Source organism: Zeus faber (genome assembly GCF_960531495.2).
Source record: "Zeus faber genome assembly, chromosome: 14".
Lineage (NCBI taxonomy): Eukaryota > Metazoa > Chordata > Actinopteri > Zeiformes > Zeidae > Zeus > Zeus faber.
The window spans coordinates 28,235,105-28,256,800 of record NC_137200.1 but is presented as its reverse complement, the minus strand read 5'-3'; the positions used below and the strand labels follow the sequence as shown (position 1 = coordinate 28,256,800).

General features: G+C 47.6%; 1 protein-coding gene across 1 annotated transcript; it reads right to left on the bottom strand.

The window, feature by feature from the left end:
• Positions 1-5,288: 5,288 nt before the first annotated feature.
• Positions 5,289-21,040, bottom strand: dbn1 (drebrin 1). The gene is made up of 14 exons (XM_080013315.1): positions 20,985-21,040; positions 20,449-20,561; positions 19,924-19,998; positions 19,010-19,153; positions 16,782-16,859; positions 16,456-16,607; positions 15,467-15,524; positions 15,026-15,082; positions 14,329-14,437; positions 11,701-11,829; positions 7,858-7,968; positions 6,116-6,588; positions 5,694-5,793; positions 5,289-5,403 (listed from the first exon to the last, which is right to left on the bottom strand). The coding sequence occupies exons 1-14, from the start codon at positions 21,001-21,003 to the stop codon at positions 5,348-5,350; spliced, it is 1,674 nt and encodes a 557-aa protein (XP_079869441.1). The 5' UTR covers positions 21,004-21,040; the 3' UTR covers positions 5,289-5,347.
• Positions 21,041-21,696: the final 656 nt, after the last annotated feature.

Below are 21,696 nucleotides of genomic sequence, written 5' to 3'. Positions count from 1 at the left end.
GAGAGGAGGAGGAGAAAAAACTAGCCCTTGTTTCAAGGGTAGAAGGTAGTAGTAGTAGTAGTAGTATTAGTAGTAGTAGTATTTGTACCATCAGAGCAGTGGTAGTAGTGGTGGGTCAAGATACTGCAGGGAGGGGGGTCTCGAGCAGGAAGTTGCTCAGTCGGGAGATCCAGGCTGCGTCCGGACGCAATGCATTATGGGATATGCATGCCGGCGTCGCGTGCCGTGTTTGCGCACGTTATTTCACCGGATGTAGTAAGTCATCCTGGTATGCTTCCCATACTATTATGGTTTTGGACATGCTGAACATTAGTTTGCCGTACTATGCCAGAGGGCCCGACACTAACTTCTAGATTAACAAGGTTCTAGGTTGACAAATTGCCGACCATCCAAGCAGCTGTCGGTTGCCCGGACGGACAAAATGACGGCTGAATTGTGATAATGTCCTATAATCACAAAACAATCCATGTCTCAACATGATTTTGGATTCCTTTTCCTTGGTGGAGGTTTCAACGTGGAGGCAAACTGTGCTTATCTTTTTATTCAACGCATGAAAAGTGGTCGATGACTGGGCAACCAGAGTCCTAGTCACATAAAATGTGGTCGGCTGAGGCAACTGGGCAACCGTTATTGTCGGGCCCTATGTTATTGTGTCGGCGTGCCGTTCCGGACACAGCGTTTCTCACCAAACAATAACAAACAGGAAGGTTAGAATCCGTGGGGGGAGGTTTCGGGGACGACGGCGTCTGGTTTGGGGAGAGGAGGGATGTCTAGCTATCAGATTAAATATCAAATCAGATTAAATATTAAATATAAAACACAGGATTCCGCCCCTACTCCTAAACGCTGCACAGCGGATTAAATATGGAACAACACCGGAGCGCAGAGTTTTATTATCGAAGCCCGAGAATCAGCTCAGCAGCCAACTGCACACAGCGCCACCTAGTGGCCACCGGAGGCACCACAACACACCGGATCCATCAAACCCTCGGAGGAAAGGCTTCAACGGAGGATTCCTCTCAAAGTCGATCATAACAATAATATTAATAATATTAATGTCCTCGTTTTACAATAAGGATTATTGAACGCAGTCTGTCAAAGCTTATTTACATGGAAAAACGACAGGTTCTGTTTGGATCTTTTAATTCTGTTTTATTGCTCAATGTTGCTATAGCTACTCACCGTGGCGACATGATCCACAAAAAAACAAAAAACAAAGAAAACAAAACAAAAAGGGAGAAAAAAATGACTTTGTTTGAGAAGCCGAAACAAAACGCTGATATCTTGCGATTGGATGGCGAAAGGATCAGAATCTGGATTCGAAAAATTTGGAACCGGAGGACGGAATCTCCATGGCAACGGGTTCCTGGCGAGCTGCAGCAGCGGTGCCACAAAGCGCTTCTTAAAGTAAAAGCAGTTTTATTCTCCATAAAACAGGTTCATTTTAGGAGAATTCATCGTTCGGTCACTAGAACCCTTATCCAGACCAGTTCAGCACTGACGGCTTAAGAAAATACATTTATCTCAGCTGTTAACTCGAAATATTTCTTGCAACAGGAGAAAATAATAAACAAATATACAAAAATACAAAAAATACTATTCTATAAAAATGAATGTCCGCCTTAAAACCTCCTCCTTTCTGCTGGATTCATCTTCCTAATTAAGTAACAAACGGGTTGAGAGACATTTTCGAGCTCCCGTAGCAGACGTCTGAATCCGGGGGCTCGGCCCCTTGAGCAAGGCACTAACTCAGTGAACGTTGGGGGTTTGATTCCCACGGCGCTCCAGGCCAGATGGAAACATGAAGTACGCAAAACGTATCGATTTATAATCGTATTTTAAGATCAACTTGAGTCCAATAATTCGATGATATCGGAGAAAAAAACAACTCCTTGTATTTCAGTCGACGTCGCAGGAGGCGACGGGAGGTTCTAAGTTGCTGTAGGACCTTCTATGGTGTTATAGTACGTTATAGGACGTTCCAAGTGAAATACTCTGGTTTACATCTTCCCAGCATCGTTCATTTAGACAATAAAATGGTAAATCACCATGACTCGCGGTCCTGGGGGAGGTTTATTAATCTTTATTTTTATATATATATTTTTTTTTTATCTCTAAGCGCCTCCTTCACGTCTCTGGAGCAGGAATCTAAAACTCCTCAGAAAGCTCGGTGTCACCGCTGCTGCTGCTCGACCAGGAAGCGTCCTTGGCCTTTCCAGAAGCTTCCGGACGTTGGAGAATCGAAGGGGATTTTAGAAAAAAATTAAAAATAAATAAAATAATAATAATAACAATAATAATAATAATTTAAAAAAAGGCCGTTTTGTCTTTCTAACTCGAGTGAAATTCATTCAAAGTAAACTTCACAGGCTTTACTGGACTAGAATTTCACCGTCCTGTCAGAGCAGGTGTCCTAGGAGGTTCTAGGACATTTGAGGATGTTCTGGGATGCTGTCGGACGTTCTAGGACCCTATAGGAGGTTCTAGGACACTATGGGATGTCTAGGACCCTATAGGACGTTCTAGGACCCTATAGGAGGTTCTAGGACACTATGGGATGTTCTAGGACCCTATAGGAGGTTCTAGGACACTATAGGAGGTTCTAGGACACTAAAGGAGGTTCTAGGACCCTATAGGAGGTTCTAGGACCCTTTAGCAGGTTCTAGGACACTATGGAACGTTCTAGGATATTCTAGGGCTTTCTATGACACTACAGGACGTTCTACAGTAGGACGCCATAGGAAGTTCTAAGAGGCTATAGGATGTTCTAGGACGTTCGAAGATGTTCTCGGACGCTATATAGAACATTACAAGACGTTATAAGATGCTCTAGGATGCTATAGGACATTCTAGGACACTATGGGACTTTCTATGACTATAGAATGTTCTACAGTAGGACGCCATAGGAAGTTGTAGGACGCTATATGATGTTCTAGGACGTTCTTGGACATTCTAGGACGCTATATGACGTTCTAGGGCACTATGGGACTTTCTAGGATATTCTAGGACTTTCTATGACACTATAGAATGTTCTACAGTAGGACGCCATAGGACGTTCTAGGACGTTCTCAGGACGTTCTAGGACATTCTAGGACGCTATATGACGTTCTAGGACGTTCTAGGATGCTATATGACGTTCTAGGACGTTCTCAGGACGTTCTAGGACATTCTAGGACGCTATATGACGTTCTAGGACGTTCTCAGGACGTTCTAGGACATTCTAGGACGCTATATGACGTTCTAGGACGTTCTCAGGACGTTCTAGGACGCTATATGACGTTCTAGGACGTTCTTCAGGACACCATGTAGGACAGTCCCCAGCCTGTCAGAGGGAAGGATCTGCTCCAAACATCAGAAAGTGCTACAGATGTCAGAGACTGAACTGAATTCCGATGTGAAGTCGCTGTGGATGCTACGTCTCCACTGAGCGTCAGAGACTAAAAAAGTGATTAAGAGAAGAAGAGCGAGAACAGAGGAGGCAGAGCGGAGGTAGAGCAGCAGGCGACCTCCGGTGGCGGCCGAGGGAACTGCAGCTTGGAATAAAAGGCGTTTCAAAGCGGCGCAGTGGTTTCACTCGATTTACTGGTTGTTGTTTTCCCCTCGTTGTTTAGTTTGAATATTCAGGCCCGGCTTTCTGTCAGCGACTGGAAAATGGGGGGAACCCCATCAAGGCACGCTGCCGACCCCTCAAACAACCTCGGACGCACCAGATTCGGCTCAAAAATCGCAATGACTTACGCATTTCACCGACGGGAGTACGGGTGAAACGCTCAAGACTAAAATGTAAAAACCTCCTTCAAATTTCCTTCAATCAACCTTTATTTTCTTCAAATGCAACGTGGGCCTCCATCGGCAGTTTGCTTCCTTTTCCTTCAAACTCTGGTGGGGTGAGACATGGGATACGAGACACTTATCAAGCAAATAAAAGGTGGAGTTTGTTGTTGATGAGCCGCTCTTAACGACGTGCGCTCCCGTTAAAATCCACCAAGTCAGAAGCTAAAGCCACGTCAGCGCTAAAATGGCTGCTAGGTTAAATACAAAGGTATAAATAAAGCCTCTTGACACCGTCAACTAATTCTAAAAAAAAAAAAAAAGAAACCACAGTCTCTCTAATGTACGTACAGGTATTATTGCCAAGGGTCGGATTTTTACAGGAATTAAAAAAAGAAAAAAAGAAAAATAGAAAGATAAAAAATAAAATAAAATACTCAAACCGCAGCCGCTGATAGTGAAATAAAAGAGTTCCTCAACGTTCCAGAAAGTAGAAATAAACACACGGGCGCACACACACACACAAACACACACACATCCAGCTGATGAGGGTAAACTCAAACGCTCGACACTTGGCACGGAAACAAACGTCTTTCAAAGTTCTTTCGGGGAGAAGTGAGTGTGACGGGCGGAGGGGACGGGGTGGTGACCCAAAGGGGAAGGTGCTTTTTCAAACTTTTAACGTCCTCCATGGCTCCCTCCCTCCGCCTCTCCGGGTGGCGATGAGGCGCCTCCCTTCCCTCCTTCTCTCATCCCTCGCGTCGCCGCCATCTGATCACTCCGACGCCGCCCCCCCGGTGGCCGCCGCCCGCACCACCTCGCTGGAACCTCGCGGGTCAGCATATTTAGCGCATCGGTGCGGGATTTGTTCAGCTTTTTTGGACCCGGCGACCGACGAGCGTTTTGGGGCCGAATTTAAAAAGGCTTGAGGGGAGGGAGGGGGGCAGGGCGCGAGGAGCGGCATGGTTACCGTGGCGACGGGGGGAAAAGGAAGGGCCCCCGAGGAGGAGGGCGGGATGATTCTCCTCCGTTTGAACCGAGAGGGAATTCACAAACACGTAAACGTTCCAGTTAGAATATTATTGGATGTTTCAGTATTACAACATCCCATAATAACCCGGGTGATGATATTTGGGATACACTGGTTAGACGTTAGAGCGTGTTACGACGGTGGCCTGGAAACGGCTTCATAGTGGTTAAAGCGCTGGGTGCGGCGGGGAGCGTGCACGCCGATTCCGTGGCGACAAATAACTGCACGCGAGACACCAGTAGGTAGAGTGAGGAGGGAGCTGGGACGGGGATGGACAGGACACACACACACACACACACACACACACACACACACACACACACACACACACACACACACACACACGATGGTCCCCTGTATCTGCATAGCAAAAATGAAAACAAATAAATAAAACGAGAAATACACAAAGAGGATTTAAAACTTTGAATGGAACCTTCCGGACGCTCGAATTCAGACTCTGATTCAAACTTTTCTGTTTTGTAGAAAATGGCGTTTCGGGGACGGGGACGGGGACGGGGGTTGGTGGGGCGGCCGAATGCGCGGCGCTCAGTCGTCCTCGTCGTCCACCACGGGGTCCGTGTCCCAGCACGTGATGTCAATCTCTGCGCGCACACAGTACAGAGTTATTACAGTGGTACTGTGGTACTTGTGTTATCACAGTGTTAGTACTCTGGTAGTTGACTTCTCTTCGACACTTTTATTCTGTTCAGGTGAAAATGTGCTGACGTCCAAACTCCCAGATCAGTTTTTAAGCTCTAAACTGATGGAATCTGATGTTATACTGTATATACTATATTATAAACTAGTAGTAGTAGTAAACTATAGTAAAATAGTAAACTACAAACAGTCTTCACGTAACACAATACACATCTAGTGTCTGAGGAGACTTCACCTGGCGGCTTGTTGTAGAAAACGGGCGTCGGCTTCGCCGAGCTCTCCTCTGATTGGCCAAACTCCTCCTCCTGTGATTGGCTAAAGTAACCCTCGCTGGCCTGCACACACACACACACACACACACACACAAACACACACACTTTAATATGCAAGTACGGCATCATGAGAGTTACCATGGTAACAGACCCTCGGAAATACAGCAGCAATGAAATGAATTTAAGTTTGTGCTGAAAGTCAAAGGGAATATAATGATAAATAAAGGGAATCATAATATAATATAATAAACTATAACAGAATATAACGCCTTATAGTATAATGTAGAATACCACATAATATTATATAGAATAATATATAATATAGCATAATACAACATAATCTAGTTGAAATAGTATTTATATAAATATGATATGTATTTGTGACCTGTGTCCCCTCCTTCAGCAGCAGAGTCTCTCCGTTCAGCAGCAGTTGTCCGTCCTCTTGCTCTGCCCCTTCCCCAGCCGCATGCTGCAGGGCATGCTGGTAGCTCAGGGTCATCTGGTCGCCTCCCATCACGTCCACCAGGCTGCCAGGCTCATCCTCGGCCCCGGGGCCCGAGCACATCGACCCCTCCATCATGTCGTCGAAGCTGAGCAGCGGCTGGGGGCGGCTGGCACCCCCCGGTTGCGGGACGTCGCCGCCGCCGTCGCCCGTCAGGTCCACCAGGTGGGAGGGGGCGGTGCTAGGGGCGGAGCTGGGCGCAGGGCTGCTGTCCCATAGGTCGAGCAAAGTGTCGGTCCCGGAGCCCCAAACGGGGGCTTCGGGGGCCTCGCGAGCCTGGGGGGCCACGGTCTGGACGGGCCGGGTGGGGTTTGAGTCTTGGACCGGGGGCTGCTGGGCCGGCTTCGCCCCAATGCCTGATGGGAAATAATATTAGCATACAATTTACATGCATACTATTTAAAACGCCACATTAGCATGTGAACGTTTTTTGTATGTTTGGAACCACAGTATGCAAACAAAAGTATGTGAAAAGTACCAGGATGACGTGGTACATCTGGTGAAACACTAAACTGTGAGAGGTTTCTATGCAGCGTCGCCATAATAACGTGCTGAAAGAGAACGGCTACATGACTGTGTAGTATGTAGCGTGTAGTATGTAGTGTAGTAAGTAGTGAGTAGTCTCTAGCATGTCATATGCAGTGTGTAGTATGTAGTATCTAGTGTGTAGCATGTAGATTGTAGCGTGTAGTATTTAGTGTGTAGTGCGGTATGTAGTGTGCTGTGTGTAGTGTGTAGCGTATAGTGTCATATGTAGTATGTAGTATGTAGAATGTAGCGTGTAGTATGTATTGCTTGTAGTGTAATATGCAGTATGTAGTATGTAACATGTGGTACGTAACATGTAGTATGTAGTGTGTGGTGTAGTAAGTAGTGAGTAGTCTCTAACATGTCATATGTAGTGTGTAGTATGTGGCATGTAGTACGTAGTGTGTAGTATGTAGTGTGTGGTATGTAGTATCTAGTGTCTAGCGTGTAGCATGTAGAATGTAGTGTGTAGCGTAGTATGTAGAGTATAGTGTGTCCTTTGAATTGTGTAGTATGTAGCGTATAGGATGTATTGTCTGTAGTGTACTATGTAATGTGTAGTATGTAGCATGTAGTATGCCGTGTGGAGTGCAGTATGTAGTGTTGAGTGTAGTATGTCGTGTAGTGTATAGTGTAGTGTGTAGTGTAGTGTGTAGTTATGGGATGGTTTGAGCAGCCACACCTGACCTGGATCTAGGTGATTGGGTCAGGGTGGCTGCATACCTGTTGCTCGTTGGTTGGTCTAACGAGCAACAGGTAAAACCTCCATCCCCACACTCACTCAGGGTAGAGGATCCCTGTCATGACATGTCTATCTGCTCCTGGCTACCTCCACCTAGCCTCCTCTCTACAATTAACTGGTGTCTACAACCCCGTCTTCTGTGTCTCTGTGCCGGAGGAACCTGTACACGACACTTGGGTGGCGCGTGGTCGGAGAAACTGTGTCGTGTAATTTGTAGAGTGTAGTATGTAGAATGTGTAGTATGTAATGTAGTATGTAGTGTGTAGTATGTAGTGTGTGGTATGTAGTGGTTAGTGTTCAGTGTGTAGTGTGTAGTATGTAGCAGGTAGTGTGTAGTGTAGTATGTAGTATGTACCCCACTCGTTCCTGCTGCACTCCTCGTCCTTGACGGGCATGGTCACTATCTTGGGGATGGGCGACACGGCGGCCATGTTGCGCTCTGCGCTGGCTTCTCCGTCGTCGTCGTCTGAAGTTTCCAGGGAAAGTAGCAAAGTGTGAACGGGTGAAGCATCACTAGCCCCCCTGACCCTCCACCCCACCCTAACCCCACAACGCACCATAACCCCACACCCCACCCTAACCCCACACCACACCCTAACCCCACACCCCACCCTAACCCCACACCCCACCCTAACCCCACACCCTTATCCCCACCCTAACCCCACCGTAATGCCTCACCCCACCCTAACCCCTCACCCCACCCTAACCCCACACTACAGTTAAAAGCTTTTTCATGATGATGAGCCTGTGGTTCCTGCAGGATGTCAACAACACAGGCTGGAGGCTTCCTTCACATCCAACATCGCACAAAACTCACATCGACCACGTCATCATTCATGTCCAGTGATGAAGGACCTGACAGGCTGTTGCCAGATCATTCACACTGTTTACTTCCACCGTTGATTTATATATATATATATATATATATATACACGCACACATATATATTTATATATATACACACATACATAAATACACACATACACATACATATATACACACACACACACACACACACACACACACACACACACACATATATATACGGATGCATATATCCATACATATATATGTACACACACACACACACACACACACACACACACATATATATATATATATATATATATATATACACAAGCACACACACACACACACACACACACACACATATATACAGATGCATATATCCATACATATAGTATATATACACACACACACACACACACACACACACATATATACAGATGCATATATCCATACATATATATATATATATATATATATATATATATATACACACAAGCACACACACACACACACACACACATATATATATGTATAGTTTGGTTGGTCCACGTGTGGGTGGTGACAGCAGTCTACTTGTAGTAGTAATAGGAGCGGTGTCGCAGACACAGTTTAGCTCTCATCTTAGACTAAATCACATTTTTAATCTGGACTGAAATTCTCAGACTTGGTTTAAAAAAAAAATCTGACTTCCAGAAAACAAGAAAATAAGAAAATAAAAACATAAGAAAGAGCTCATCCAGGTCTGAGTGAAGCTCAAATGACGCCGGGCCGGAGGCATCTATGGATGGACGGGTGTGTCCTTCCAGGTGGATCTTGACAATAACCTGCGCCAGGACCAGACAGGTGTGACGACCACCTCAGTCTCACACTTCGTCATCGACAACTATTTTGAGGCTGTAGACGCGTTTAAGCAGGATTATCTACGTACTGTTTTAGATGAGACCCCGTCTGCCAAACCGCCCCGTGGTTCACCCAGACCACCGCTTCACACACACACACACACACACACACACACGAAAACATGTATAAATATCAAAAACTTTTCAAGAATCAGCAGCCATGCGTCCAGTTGGAGCCAAAGCCGAGTTACAAAACAAACAAAACGTTCATCTGACGTCTCTTGACTGGGACTCTTCACTTCACTACACGTTGAGAACCATGATCACGACATCACATTCACAGCAGCCAATCAGTGACAAGCAGCAGGCGCGGCGCCGTCTCCGGAGTCCGGGAAATCTCCAGGAAAGCTTCTTAAAACTGTCTACGGATAAGAAATCCCAAATCAGAGCTCGGCTCCTGCGGGGAAAGAGAGAACGGGGAGACGACAAAACGCAACATCCACCAGGGACGGAAGGAGACGGAGAAGACGGTGGAGACGGAGGACGCCGATCCACCAATCACAGCTCAGCGGGGGGCGGGGCTAGGGTAGCCAGCTACGTTGAAGGGATTTCATTGAAATGTTTGTTTTTTTGGTTTCATTTAATTGTTAAAGGAATCGGTTCGAGAGAGAAATTTAAAGGAAAGCTCAGAATTGGGAGAACAGCTTCAATACGGTCATGAACCTACATGTGGGTTCATGACCGTATTGAAGCCATTAATCGAAAAACAAGGTTTTGGCAAACAAAAGAAATACCAGCGTTCTCCTTAAAATTTTGAAAATGTACTGCACTGTACTTCCAAAGGGGACATTCAACTGTTATGAGGAACGGCTTTAAACCGGCCCCCGCCCTCGCCCCGCCCGTTGTGAACAAAACCCACCAATCACAAACCGGAGGAGGACATTCAACGACACCACGGCACGACAACGGCGACACGCTTGACAAGGTCAAAGGGCACGTGACCATATAAGGTCATATCTATGGGAGGTCACACACGGGGCCCACAGGAGACAGGAGCACACGGCGAGCAGCAGCCTAGCGACGCCGTGCACACACCAACACCCACCCACACCCACCCACAACACACACCCACCCACACACACACACACACACACACACACACACACGCACCCACACACACACACACACACTCACATTAGCGCCAGCCGTGTGTTTTAGCGGCGGAGAGACGATCCTGCAGGTGACGCAGGACGTTAGCGCAGCAAAGAGCAGGCAAAGAAAGCGAATGATTGTCTAAGACGAGCGCGCACAAGGGGTTGGAGGTCGATCCGCGGCGTTCGGCGACAGGGTTTGTAGCGACGGTTTCGAATTCCTGAGGGTGGACCGTGGTTATTACTTATTATCTTTCTCTATCTGATGGAGACATGGAACATCCGCTCACTCCGGTGAACCCTAAGCCCCGCACGGCTGGAGTTCCATAACACTTCCCGTGACATCACACGGGAGACGTGACTACCGCCGTCCCCGTCGGGCGACGCTCGGACGCCGACTCGACACGGGGAGGTTTGACGACACCCACGCGTGGCGGTGATCCTGGGGCTGGATCTGTCTGACCTGGGTTCAGGTGCAGAAGGAACGCCATCTGAACCCTCACGCCGACCTAAACGCAGCTCCCTCCACTCCCCAGGGGCCCCCCTCTCCCCAGGGGCCCCCCGCTCCCGGTCGGCCTGGGCAGGGAGACGCCGCCGAGATGTGCAAGCGACAAAGGGAGGGTTCTGTTCCCGTTTTCCGAATTTATTGTCCGCGGGCAACCGCTGAGCGCGGCGGGAAGCGGCGCCTCGCTGTGAGCTCATCTCGACGGGAGAGCGATGGGCCCGTGAGAGTGAGTGAGGAGCGGAAACTCTCAGAGTCGCCGCCGAGGTGGGAGCTTTTGGCGGAAACGTTCTCCGGCGAGAGAAGAGCGGTGCGGGTTTAAGCTTTGGGCGGGGTGGGGGGGATCGAAATGGCCACGAACCGGGCCAAAATGGCTGCCGACGGGCACGTCCGCTTCATGTAGAGGACTGTCCCAGGGAGAAAGATGGGGGGTCTGGTGGTTCTACTGCGGGGTTTGGGGTGTTTTGGAGGTATTTGGATATTTAGGTCCGAGGAAGTGATCAATATGAATATATGGATGTGCTGGTAGTCGGGGAGGGGGTCAATAGTATTGATGAATGAATGAGAGGGGATGAGTGAGATAAGGACGAGTCGTCAAGGTGTTTGCACCTATACCCAGAAGTCGCTCGCAGCTCTAGACCTTCAGATCTGGAGCCACGGGTCCAGAGCTGCAGGTCTAGTGCGACAGGTCCAGATCTGCAGGTCTAGAGCCTCGGGTCCAGAGCTGCAGATCTAGAACCCCGGGTCCAGAGCTGCAGATCTAGAACCCCGGGTCCAGAGCTGCAGCGGCTCCACGGCCCTGGTTTCGGGGGGTTGGGGGTGGTCTGTCCAAAGCCACCCCTGTCACCTCGCAGCCTGTCCTCTTTTAGGTCCTCCACCCTGCTCCCTGTACCTACCGGCGGCAGCGCACGGCTGCTGTGTCCGTGCGTGTGTCTGGGTTGGGAGGGGCGACGCCCCCCGGTGGGAGGGACTGGGAACGCTGGGACTGAGACCCTGCTGCTTCAAGAAGGGACTGTCCAGGCGGCCTGGCAGACGAAAGACAGGACGTAGGACGCAGGCGCGCACACACACACACACACACACACACACACACGTGCAAGTGGACACGGAGACGCGGGGAAGACGGACGAGAGAGGTTGACGGACAGACAGAAAAAAAGAGAGAGAGAGAGAGAGAGAGAGAGGGGAGTCCAAGAGTAGAGCAGCGTGAGGTGAAAAGCGTTGTGGGTAAAAGGTGGAGTCCAGTTAGTAAGGAGGGAAGAGACTCATGAACCAATGAGTTAAAATGAACGAATGAACGGATGAATGAAGGAAGGAATAAAGAAATGAATGAATGAATGAATGAATGAATGAATGAATGAATGAATGAATGAATGAATGAACAAATGAACGAACAAAGGAAGGAATGAAATGTAAAGAACAAAGGCATGAAGACAGACAGCGGTGGAGGGAGGGGTGCACGGATGGTCAAGAAATCCCAGAAGGAGGGATGGAATCCAGAGAGAGAGAAGGGAAGAAGGACAGAAAAGGGAAGAAGACTTTGGTTAGCGCCCGGTCACCGCGGCATGCAGAGGAAGTAGAAATGCGTCAGTTTCCTGCTCTCCCCGTCCTTTCAAACTAGAAGCCCCCCCCCCCCCGTGAAGGAAGGGATGAAGGAGGAGGAGAAGCCGAGCGCTCTCAGAAGACTGGAGGAAGGAAGGCGGAGGCGGAGGCGTTCACCCCGGGTGGAGTTATTCCACGTGGGGTTTTGGAACCCCTGCGTCTGGAGGAAGTGATGTCATATGTGTCCGGTGCGCTGCTGCTCTACGTGTCCGGGCGGCGAAAGTCCCGCTTCCGCCTGTTTGCGCTCGCTGCCTGCACCGACGACCTCTGGGCCGATGCTAATCAGCCTTCGATTGGTTGACTCTAAATCCCGGAGTGGATTTTGACTTTCTTGACCTGGATTCTTTAAGCATAACTGCTCAGATTCGATGAACTGGACCTTTGGGTGAGTTTAGTGTAGTTTAGTTTTAGTTGCATCCGCCTCGTTCTGGAACACGACGATGCTACAAAGAGCTGGTTTCTACTGAGAGTCCTGCAGGGCCACGTCCTCCATGTGCAGATATTAAACCAACGACCGGATTGTGTCCGTGGTCCTGGGAATCAGAACCTCTTTCCAGGTTTTGTCTAGGAGCTCTCCGCCAGCAGCCACAGACAGGAGGAGAAACATCGCTCCCGAGTTCACAAATCCCGAGTGGAATTCAACCACGGCGGACGAGGATTCCCGGAGCTCCACCCGGTGGAGGCTGGTTCCGCAGTCTGACGTTGCACCACCGCGGTGCTGTGAGGCCGGCCGCCGGGCTCTGTAGACAAGCGCCCGACAGGCTACTGTCAGGCTTTTTTATGTTTCGTTTCCATTATGTTTCATGGGGCGTTTCCCATTTAATTGTAGCCTGTGTGTGTATTTCATGTAAAATAAATTCATAATAACGAAAACACGGTGACCAGCGGGGCTGCGAGTATTGCGGAGCAAAAAGATATCTTCAGCTCCCATCAGAGCGATCTTACCTCCAAACAAAGCAAATAAAAACAGTGTGTTTTTATTGTAGATGTATCTAATTTACTCCGTTTCCTGCTGCTGCAGAGCAGCTCAGCAGATCGCTTCTGAAAGTATCCCCCCCCCACCCAACTTCTTGTGGCCCGGCAGCAAATGGCCGCCCGCAGCAACAGTCCACGGTCCAGTCGTCAGAAATAGCTAAAATACACAAAATGTACAAAAACGGAGAAAGGAAGGGAGAAAAGGACGGGTCGAGGTGGACCGGGAAGGCCTCGACCTCCCTTCACTTCTAAAAAGTTCCTGCCTCCTCCCGCCGGCCTCCGGCTCCGCCTCTCGCTGAGCCGGGCTCGAACCGCCGGACCGCACCAGAAGCGCCACGTCGGCGTCACGCTTTCCCACGCACTTTCAATTTGTCCGTCAACGCGGTTGAGAGCCCTTTCTGAGGTTGAGCGTTTGAGGTTCAACGTTTACATTTCACGTTGGCGGGGATGCCCACGGCGCTGGGAGGGCGCTGGGACCCTCGGACCCAGCCGGACGCCCTTAAAGGTGCCCGACTGAGACAAGGCAAACACAACTGAAATGCAACCGGGAATTCAGGACAACCCCCCCCCCCCCGAGTGGGAAGTCCCATCTGAAGTCTATTCCCGGGTACAACATTTGTTTTCCCGCCGGAATGATGATGTTTTCTCTCACGTAGGTGAGGTTTGATTTGTTGCGGGGGGGAAAAGTATTGCACTCCGTAATCCCCATCGGGACCAGCTGCATCAGCGATGTCATCCATGCGGGTGATGCACACCCGGGCTTGGTCATCCAATATTTTCACTAAGTGCATCTTTTTGAATGGAGCTCTGGGGGAAGCTACGCCCCTGTTTTCCGCCGGCAAACCCCCGACCCGCCGAGCCGACGCGACGCCGACGTGGCCCCGGCGGTGCGGCCCCGGGGTTACTCTAACCGAGCCGGCTTCACGCCCCCACTGAGCCCAGCCTTACCGGTGCGGTGCACGGCGACGGGCGACGAGTCGACGGCCTGCGCCCGCTCCTTCTGCTTGAAGAACTCGCGAGGGTTCCCCGAGCGCTGAGCGATGATGGCCTTCGCCTCCTGGGGACACACACGCACACACACATTATACTCAGATAAACAGCTTTACCTTGCAACAACACCATCACAATTTACAAATGTTTCACAAACAAACACATACACATGCACAAACACACACCCACACCCACACCCACCCTACTCTGGCAGTGTGTGTGTGTGTGTGTGTGTGTGTGTGTGTGTGTGTGTGTGTGTGTGTGTCTGTGTGTGTGTAGAAGTAGGTCAGCGTTCACAGTGTCCCACTAACACAGAACACACAAACACACACTGAAGCCCAACATTGAATCTGTCTGACTGTCGCCCTCTAGCTGTACACTGAATGACATGTACCGTACAAAACACCATCCCACCTACTGCCTGCCCGCCTGTCTGTCTGCCTGCCTGTCTGTCTGTCTGTCTCTGTCGGCCCGACTCCCTGTCTCTCTCTACCTGTCCGTCCGTCTCTCTCTCCCTCTCTCTCCCTCTCTCTCTGGCTGCCCGTCTCTCGCTGCCTGTCCCGTCTGTCTGTCTGTCTCCCTACCTGTCTGCCCGTCTGCCTGCCTGTCTGTCTCTCGCTCTCGCTCTCTGCCTGTCTGTATGCCAACGACGCACCTCTACCTCAGATTCCTTCTTCTCCTGATTCGGGTCCTCGTAGCTCGGCTCGGCCACCTGAGCGAAAGAGAGAGAGAGGGGGGCGAGGGAGAGAGAGGGAGAGATTATTACACGTGTCTGTATGTATGTGTGTGTGTATATATATATATATATATATATATATATATATAGATATATCTGTTTTTTTTACGTATTTTAAGTTCATGTTATATTTGTCATTCTTTGTTTGCCATTTGCTTCGGATGTGTGAACGTAGGTTCCTCTGGGTCATAGCGCCACAGTCGGCGCCATGGACCCCACGCTCCCTGGGCTCGGCGGCTGCAGCTGCTCCCAGCTCTCAGCCCCGTTTCCAGCGGAGAGGAACCACCTGGTGCTGCTCATCAACGAGGTCATTCATCCATTTTCCACTCAGATCTATTTCCTAGCGATGCTTCCTCTCACCACCGTCGGCTGGTTCTGCAACCGCTCCTTGGCCTCTTCATCCTCCAGCATCTTCTTCCTGCAAGTACACACACACACACACACACACGCACCAGTACCACTGATTATTAGTGTGTGTGTGTGTATCACTGTGTGTAGTCCTCAGTGTGTATTAGTGTGTGTGTATCAGTGCGTATTAGTGTGTGTGTGTCAGTGCGTATTAGTGTGTGTGTGTCAGTGTGTATTAGTGTGTGTATCAGTGTGTATAAGCGTGTGTGTATCAGTGTGTATTAGTGTGTGTGTATCGGTGTGCATTCGTGTGTGTGTATCAGTGCGTATCAGTTTGTGTGTTTCAGTGTGTATTACTCAGTGTCTCTATCAGGGTGTTTTAGTGTGTATAACACTTGGTGTGTATCAGTGTATTAAACAGTGTGTATTAGTGTGTGTATCAGTGTGTATTAGCGTGTGTGTATCAGTGCGTATTAGTGTGTGTGTATCAGTGTGTATTAGTGTGTGTGCATCAGTGTGTATTGGTGTGTGTGTATCAGTGCGTATCAGTTTGTGTGTTTCAGTGTGTATTACTCAAGTGTCTCTATCAGGGTGTTTTAGTGTGTATAATACTTGGTGTGTATCAGTGTATTAAACAGTGTGTATTAGTGTGTGTGTATCAGTGTGTATTAGCGTGTGTGTGTGTGTATCAGTGTGTAAGTAAGACTAAGTAAGTAAGTGTGTGTGTATCAGTGTGTATTAGTGTGTGTGTGTGTGTGTGTGTGTGTGTATCGGTGTCAGCGTGTATTAGTGTGTGTGTATCAGTGTGTATTAGTGTGTGTGTGTGTGTGTATTGGCGTCAGCTTGTATTAGTGTGTGCGTCTCAGTGTGTATTAGTGTGTGTGTGTGTATCGGCGTCAGCCTGTATTTGTGTGTGCGTCTCAGTGTGTATTAGTGTGTGTGTGTGTATCGGCGTCAGCCTGTATTAGTGTGTGCGTCTCAGTGTGTATTAGTGTGTGTACCTGTGCTCCTCGATCTGCTGCTCCCTCTCTCTATACCTCCTCTCTCTCTCCTCCTGCTCCTTCCTCTCCAGCTCCATCCTTTCTTCCTCGAAACGCTGACGCTCCTCCGCCACTCTCCTCCGCTCGTCCTCCTTCCTCAGCTCCTCCTCTCTCTGCGCGCGCACACACACACACACACACACACACACACACACACACACACACACACACACACACACACACACACACACACACACACACATTTTTTTGTCCATTAAGTCTCTCTCTCTCTCGCTCTCTCCATCCTTTCTTTCTTTCCTTCTTTCTTTTCATCCGTCCTTCTTTACCTTGGCCTGTTCCCAGAATTCCTCTCTGTTGATTTTCTTCATCTCAATCTCTGCATTGGTCTTCTGGTAGACGGTGCCCTGGAGAGAGAGAGAGAGAGGAGAGATGTAGTATTGAGAGATGTAGTATCTAATATTATAGAGGTAGTACCTAATATTATAGAGAAGTAGTATTTAGTATTAAAGAGTGGTAGTATCTAGTTTTATAGGCATGTAGCATCTAGTATTATAGAGATGTATCTAGTATTATAGAGGTAGTTTACATTACATTTAGCAGAAGCTTTTATCCAAAGCATTATTCAATGCTTTGGATATTCATAGAATTATTCAAACAGCGACGGACGCAGCCATCAGGGGCCATCAGGGGCCATCAGGGGCCATCAGGGGCCATCAGGGGCCATCAGGGGCCATCAGGGGCCATCAGGGGCCATCAGGGGCCAAGTGTCTTGCTCAAGGACACTACAGCATGCTAGCAGGAGGAGCCTGGGATGGAACCAGCAACCCTTAGAGTACTAGACGACCAGCTCTACCTCCTGAGCTACCATCCCCTTTGGTAGTGTCCAGTATTACAGGTAGTATCTAGTGTCATAGAAGTAGTATCTAGTATTATAGAAGAAGTATCTTGTGTTATAGAGGTAGTATCTAGTGTCATAGAAGTAGTATCTAGTATTTTAGAGGTAGTATCTAGTATTATAGAAGTAGTATTTATTGTTCTAGTAGTATTATTTGGTATTATGGTAGTCGTATTTAGTATTATAGTAGTATTATTTAGTGTAATAGAAGTAGTATTTCGTGTTATAGTAGTAGTATTTAGTATTGTAGTAGTAGTATTTAGTGTTATAATAGTAGTATTTAGTGTTATAGTAGTAGTATTTAGTGTAATAGAAGTAGTATTTAGTGTTATAGTAGTAGTATTTAGTATTATAGTAGTAGTATTTAGTGTTATAGTAGTAGTATTTAGTGTAATAGAAGTAGTATTTAGTGTTATAGTAGTAGTATTTAGTATTATAGTAGTAGTATTTAGTGTTATAGTAGTCATATTTAGTGTAATAGTAGTCATATTTAGTATTATAGTAGTAGTATTTAGTGTAATTGTAGTAGTATGTAGTGTAATTGTAGTAGTATTTAGTGTAATCATATTAGTATTTAGTGTAATCATAGTATTATTTAGTGTTATAGTAGTAGTATTTAGTGTAATAGTAGTAGTATTTAGTGAAATGGTAGTAGTGTTTAGTGTAATAGTAGTGGTATTTAGTGTAATAGTAGTAGTATTTTGTGTAATAGTAGTAGTATTTAGTGTAATATTAGTCATATTTAGTATTATAGTAGTAGTATTTAGTGTTATAGTAGTAGTATTTAGTGTAATAGTGGTAGTATTTAGTGTAATCATAGTAGTATTTAGTGTAATCATAGTAGTATTTCGTGTTATAGTAGTAGTATTTCGTGTTATAGTAGTAGTATTTAGTGTAATAGTAGTGGTATTTAGTGTAATATTAGTAGTATTAGTGTAATAGTAGTAGTATTTAGTGTAATCATAGTAGTATTTAGTGTTATAGTAGTAGTATTTAGTGTTATAGTAATAGTATTTAGTGTAATTGTAGTGGTATTTAGTGTAATCATAGTAGTATTTAGTGTTGTAGTAGGATTTAGTGTTATAGTAGTAGGATTAAGTGTTATAGTAGTAGTATTTTGTGTAATCGTAGTAGTATTTAGTGTTATAGTAGTAGTATTTAGTGTAGTATCTCTTTCAGCAGCTGCCTCAGTGACTCACAGCAGTGACTCCAAACTGAAAGAGCTGAGCTGATGACAAATCCCCCCCCCCCCTCACCACATGTTCTCCTCCTCCCTCTCCTCCTCTCCCCCCCTCACCACATGTTCTCCTCCTCCCTCTCCTCCTCTCCCCCCCTCACCACATGTTCTCCTCCTCCCTCTCCTCCTCTCCCCCCCTCACAACATGTTCTCCTCCTCTCTCCTCCTCTCTCCCCCTCACCACATGTTCTCCTCCTCCCTCTCCTCCTCTCCCCCCCTCACCACATGTTCTCCTCCTCTCTCCTCCTCTCCCCCCCTCACCACATGTTCTCCTCCTCCCTCTCCTCCTCTCCCCCCCTCACCACATGTTCTCCTCCTCCCTCTCCTCCTCTCCCCCCCTCACCACATGTTCTCCTCCTCCCTCTCCTCCTCTCCCCCCCTCACCACATGTTCTCCTCCTCTCTCCTCCTCTCCCCCCTCACCACATGTTCTCCTCCTCTCTCCTCTTCTTTGGTTCGGAGGCGGCTCAGGACCGGACTCGCCGTCGTCCCGTTGCTCAGTCTCTGTCCGATGGCCGCCGGGTCGATGTCCTCCACGCTGCTGGCGTTGATGATGACGTCCACACCCTGGAGGGCGGAGAGAGAGAGAGACGGGGAGGGGGAGAGAGAGAGAGAGAGAGAGAGAGAGAGAGAGAGAGAGAGAGAGAGAGAGAGAGAGAGAGAGAGAGAGAGACAGGGAGGGAGGGAGACAGGGAGACAGGGAGAGAGAGAGAGAGAGACAGGGAGGGAGGGAGACAGGGAGGGGGAGTGAATGAATGTGGCTGATCAGCAGCTTGTTTGGGTTTGAGCTAAAGCATTGTGTTCAATTCTGTCCATGGCCAGACAGTGACTGGTTGCCAGTTGCCATGAGAAACCACATTTTTCATATGTTAAAAAAAAACAAAACCAAAACCAAGTATGTTTAGAAACTTCCACCTGGGAAGTGAGAATATTAACAATATTTAAAGTATAAGGTACAGCCCGACAGGGAGACCAGGTCCGGTATCACGCCATAATAAACTATTTATTGTTATTAATGTTTAACAGGACTCAGGCTTCCGTTGTAGTTTCTATGTAACGTCACCAGATGGCACCACCTGCTAGCATTAGCAGTAGCGTGTGGGCGGAGTGACGCCAATCCAGGCGGAGACGCTGTCGCCCGTGGCAACGGTCATCATAAGCAGACCATCTGATTGCCCCTCACGACCGACCCTGTAATATGGATCATCATCATTATATTGGATCAATATCACTGAATTATAGAATGTTCACGGTTTGGCAACCACTCAAAGTTGGCGCAGGACAGGAAGTGACATCATCTAAGCGCTGACATGAAGTGACATCATCTCCGTTCTGACCTGAAAGAACTCTGCGATGGTGGCAACATGGCTGGCACACGCACACTTCCTGGCATCAGCCACGTCCTCGCCCACCTGAGGGAGGGAGGGAGGGAGGGAGAGAAGGGAAGGAGGGAGGGAAGGGAGGGAGGGAGGGAAGGAGGGATGGAGGGAGGGAGGGAAGGAGGGAAGGAAAGGAGGGAGGGAGGGAGAGAAGGAAAGGAGGGAGGGAGGGAGATAGCAGTAGTTTATGTGAATGCTAAAATAAGATGACATGCTTTTCTAGCAATGAATCCCCTGAGATCAAAAGGGGGGAGGGAGGTGTTCCTTCAGACAAGGTGGAGGTTCCTCCAGAGAGAGGAGGAGGGGGACGATTCCAACAGGGGGTGTTTCTCCAGAGGCGGAGGTTCCACCAGCGGGGAGGTTCTACCAGGGGGGTGTTCCTTCAGACAAGGTGGAGGTTCCTCCAGAGGGGGGAGGTTCCTCCGGACGGGGAGGGGTTCCACCAGAGGGCGGAGGTTCCACCAGAGGGGGGAGGTTCCTCACCCAGTTGACGAGGACGTAGCGAGGGAGAGCGGCCGTCGCCTCCTTCAGGCTGCAGAAGCCGTACATCACGGAGGAGCTGTCGAAGGAAAGAGAGATCTCTGCTAGACCTCCACCTGGATGGACGGAGGGAGGGGTGGAGAGAGAGAGAGAGAGAGAGAGAGAGAGAGAGAGCTCATCAAACTGCTTCTTTTTCATCACAGTGACGTTTATGGTATTTTGTTTATAAATTCTACAGATAAATAATAGTATATCTAATGAATATTAATATACTAAAAATGTGTATAATAATAATAATTATAATAATAATTATTATTATTATCATTATCATCAATAATAATAATAATTATTATATCTATTATCAGTAGAACTGTACGTAAGAATATGAAATTAATATAATAAGAATTACTATTGTAGAATAGTAAAATACGCTGTACATAACGCTCGGCAGTATTCATTATTATTTTAAATAATACAAGTATGATAGTATCAGAGAGAGGGGGGTGGAGGGAGGACGGAGGAGAAGCAGTGGAACTGACCTCCTGATGCAGCGAGCATCAGGTCATTACTGTCTCCTTCATAAGTGTACAGAGCCCTGCAGAGACAACAATAAAAACATGAATACACATACATAATGCATGCTATGAGTACATACTATCAATAAACATTATCCTGAAATCCTGGATTCTGATTGGTCAACATCAGTGACCAGGGGTCAGGTATTTCCGAACAATCCGTTATAAACTGTCTGTTAACAATGGCGCCGTCTTGTGCCGCTACAGAGGACTTACAACGGAGGACTCGTCCGGTTTTAACGGGACGATCAATAACGGGAAATAGGTTCCGTTCATTTTTTTTCCAAGCGTCAATTTAATGGTCTGTGAATTCAGAACAGTGTGTGAATGTTTATAGTAATTTAATTAAGTTCATCTGGTTATTACAAAAATAAAAATAAATGGAGATTAAGAGTCCCAGCTTGTAGTGGAACCCAGAATCAAATACAAGAATATTGTAGCTTTTGATTGGATGTCTTCATATGAAAAACATCACAATATTTTGGGGTTGAGAACATAGCATTGATATTATTTTTGATCTAATATTTTATTTCACATTTAACTTAAGTTTAAAGCGAAACACCTCCTGGTCTTAGCTTGTTCTACTTGTTTCATTTCCCACATCATAAAAGTTAAGAGGACGCTGTTGTAGTGTTATTAATAGTTAATCACACACAGGCCCTCACAAGTACACACA

Excerpts from the sequence above, each read along its gene's own strand:
- dbn1 (XM_080013315.1), bottom strand. Across the intron at positions 19,999-20,448 it reads GCTACGTCCTCGTCAACTGG|GTGGGCGAGGACGTGGCTGA; the intron begins GTGAGGAACCTC and ends TCCCTCCCTCAG. Across the intron at positions 5,794-6,115 it reads TGCTGAAGGAGGGGACACAG|GCCAGCGAGGGTTACTTTAG; the intron begins GTCACAAATACA and ends GTGTGTGTGCAG.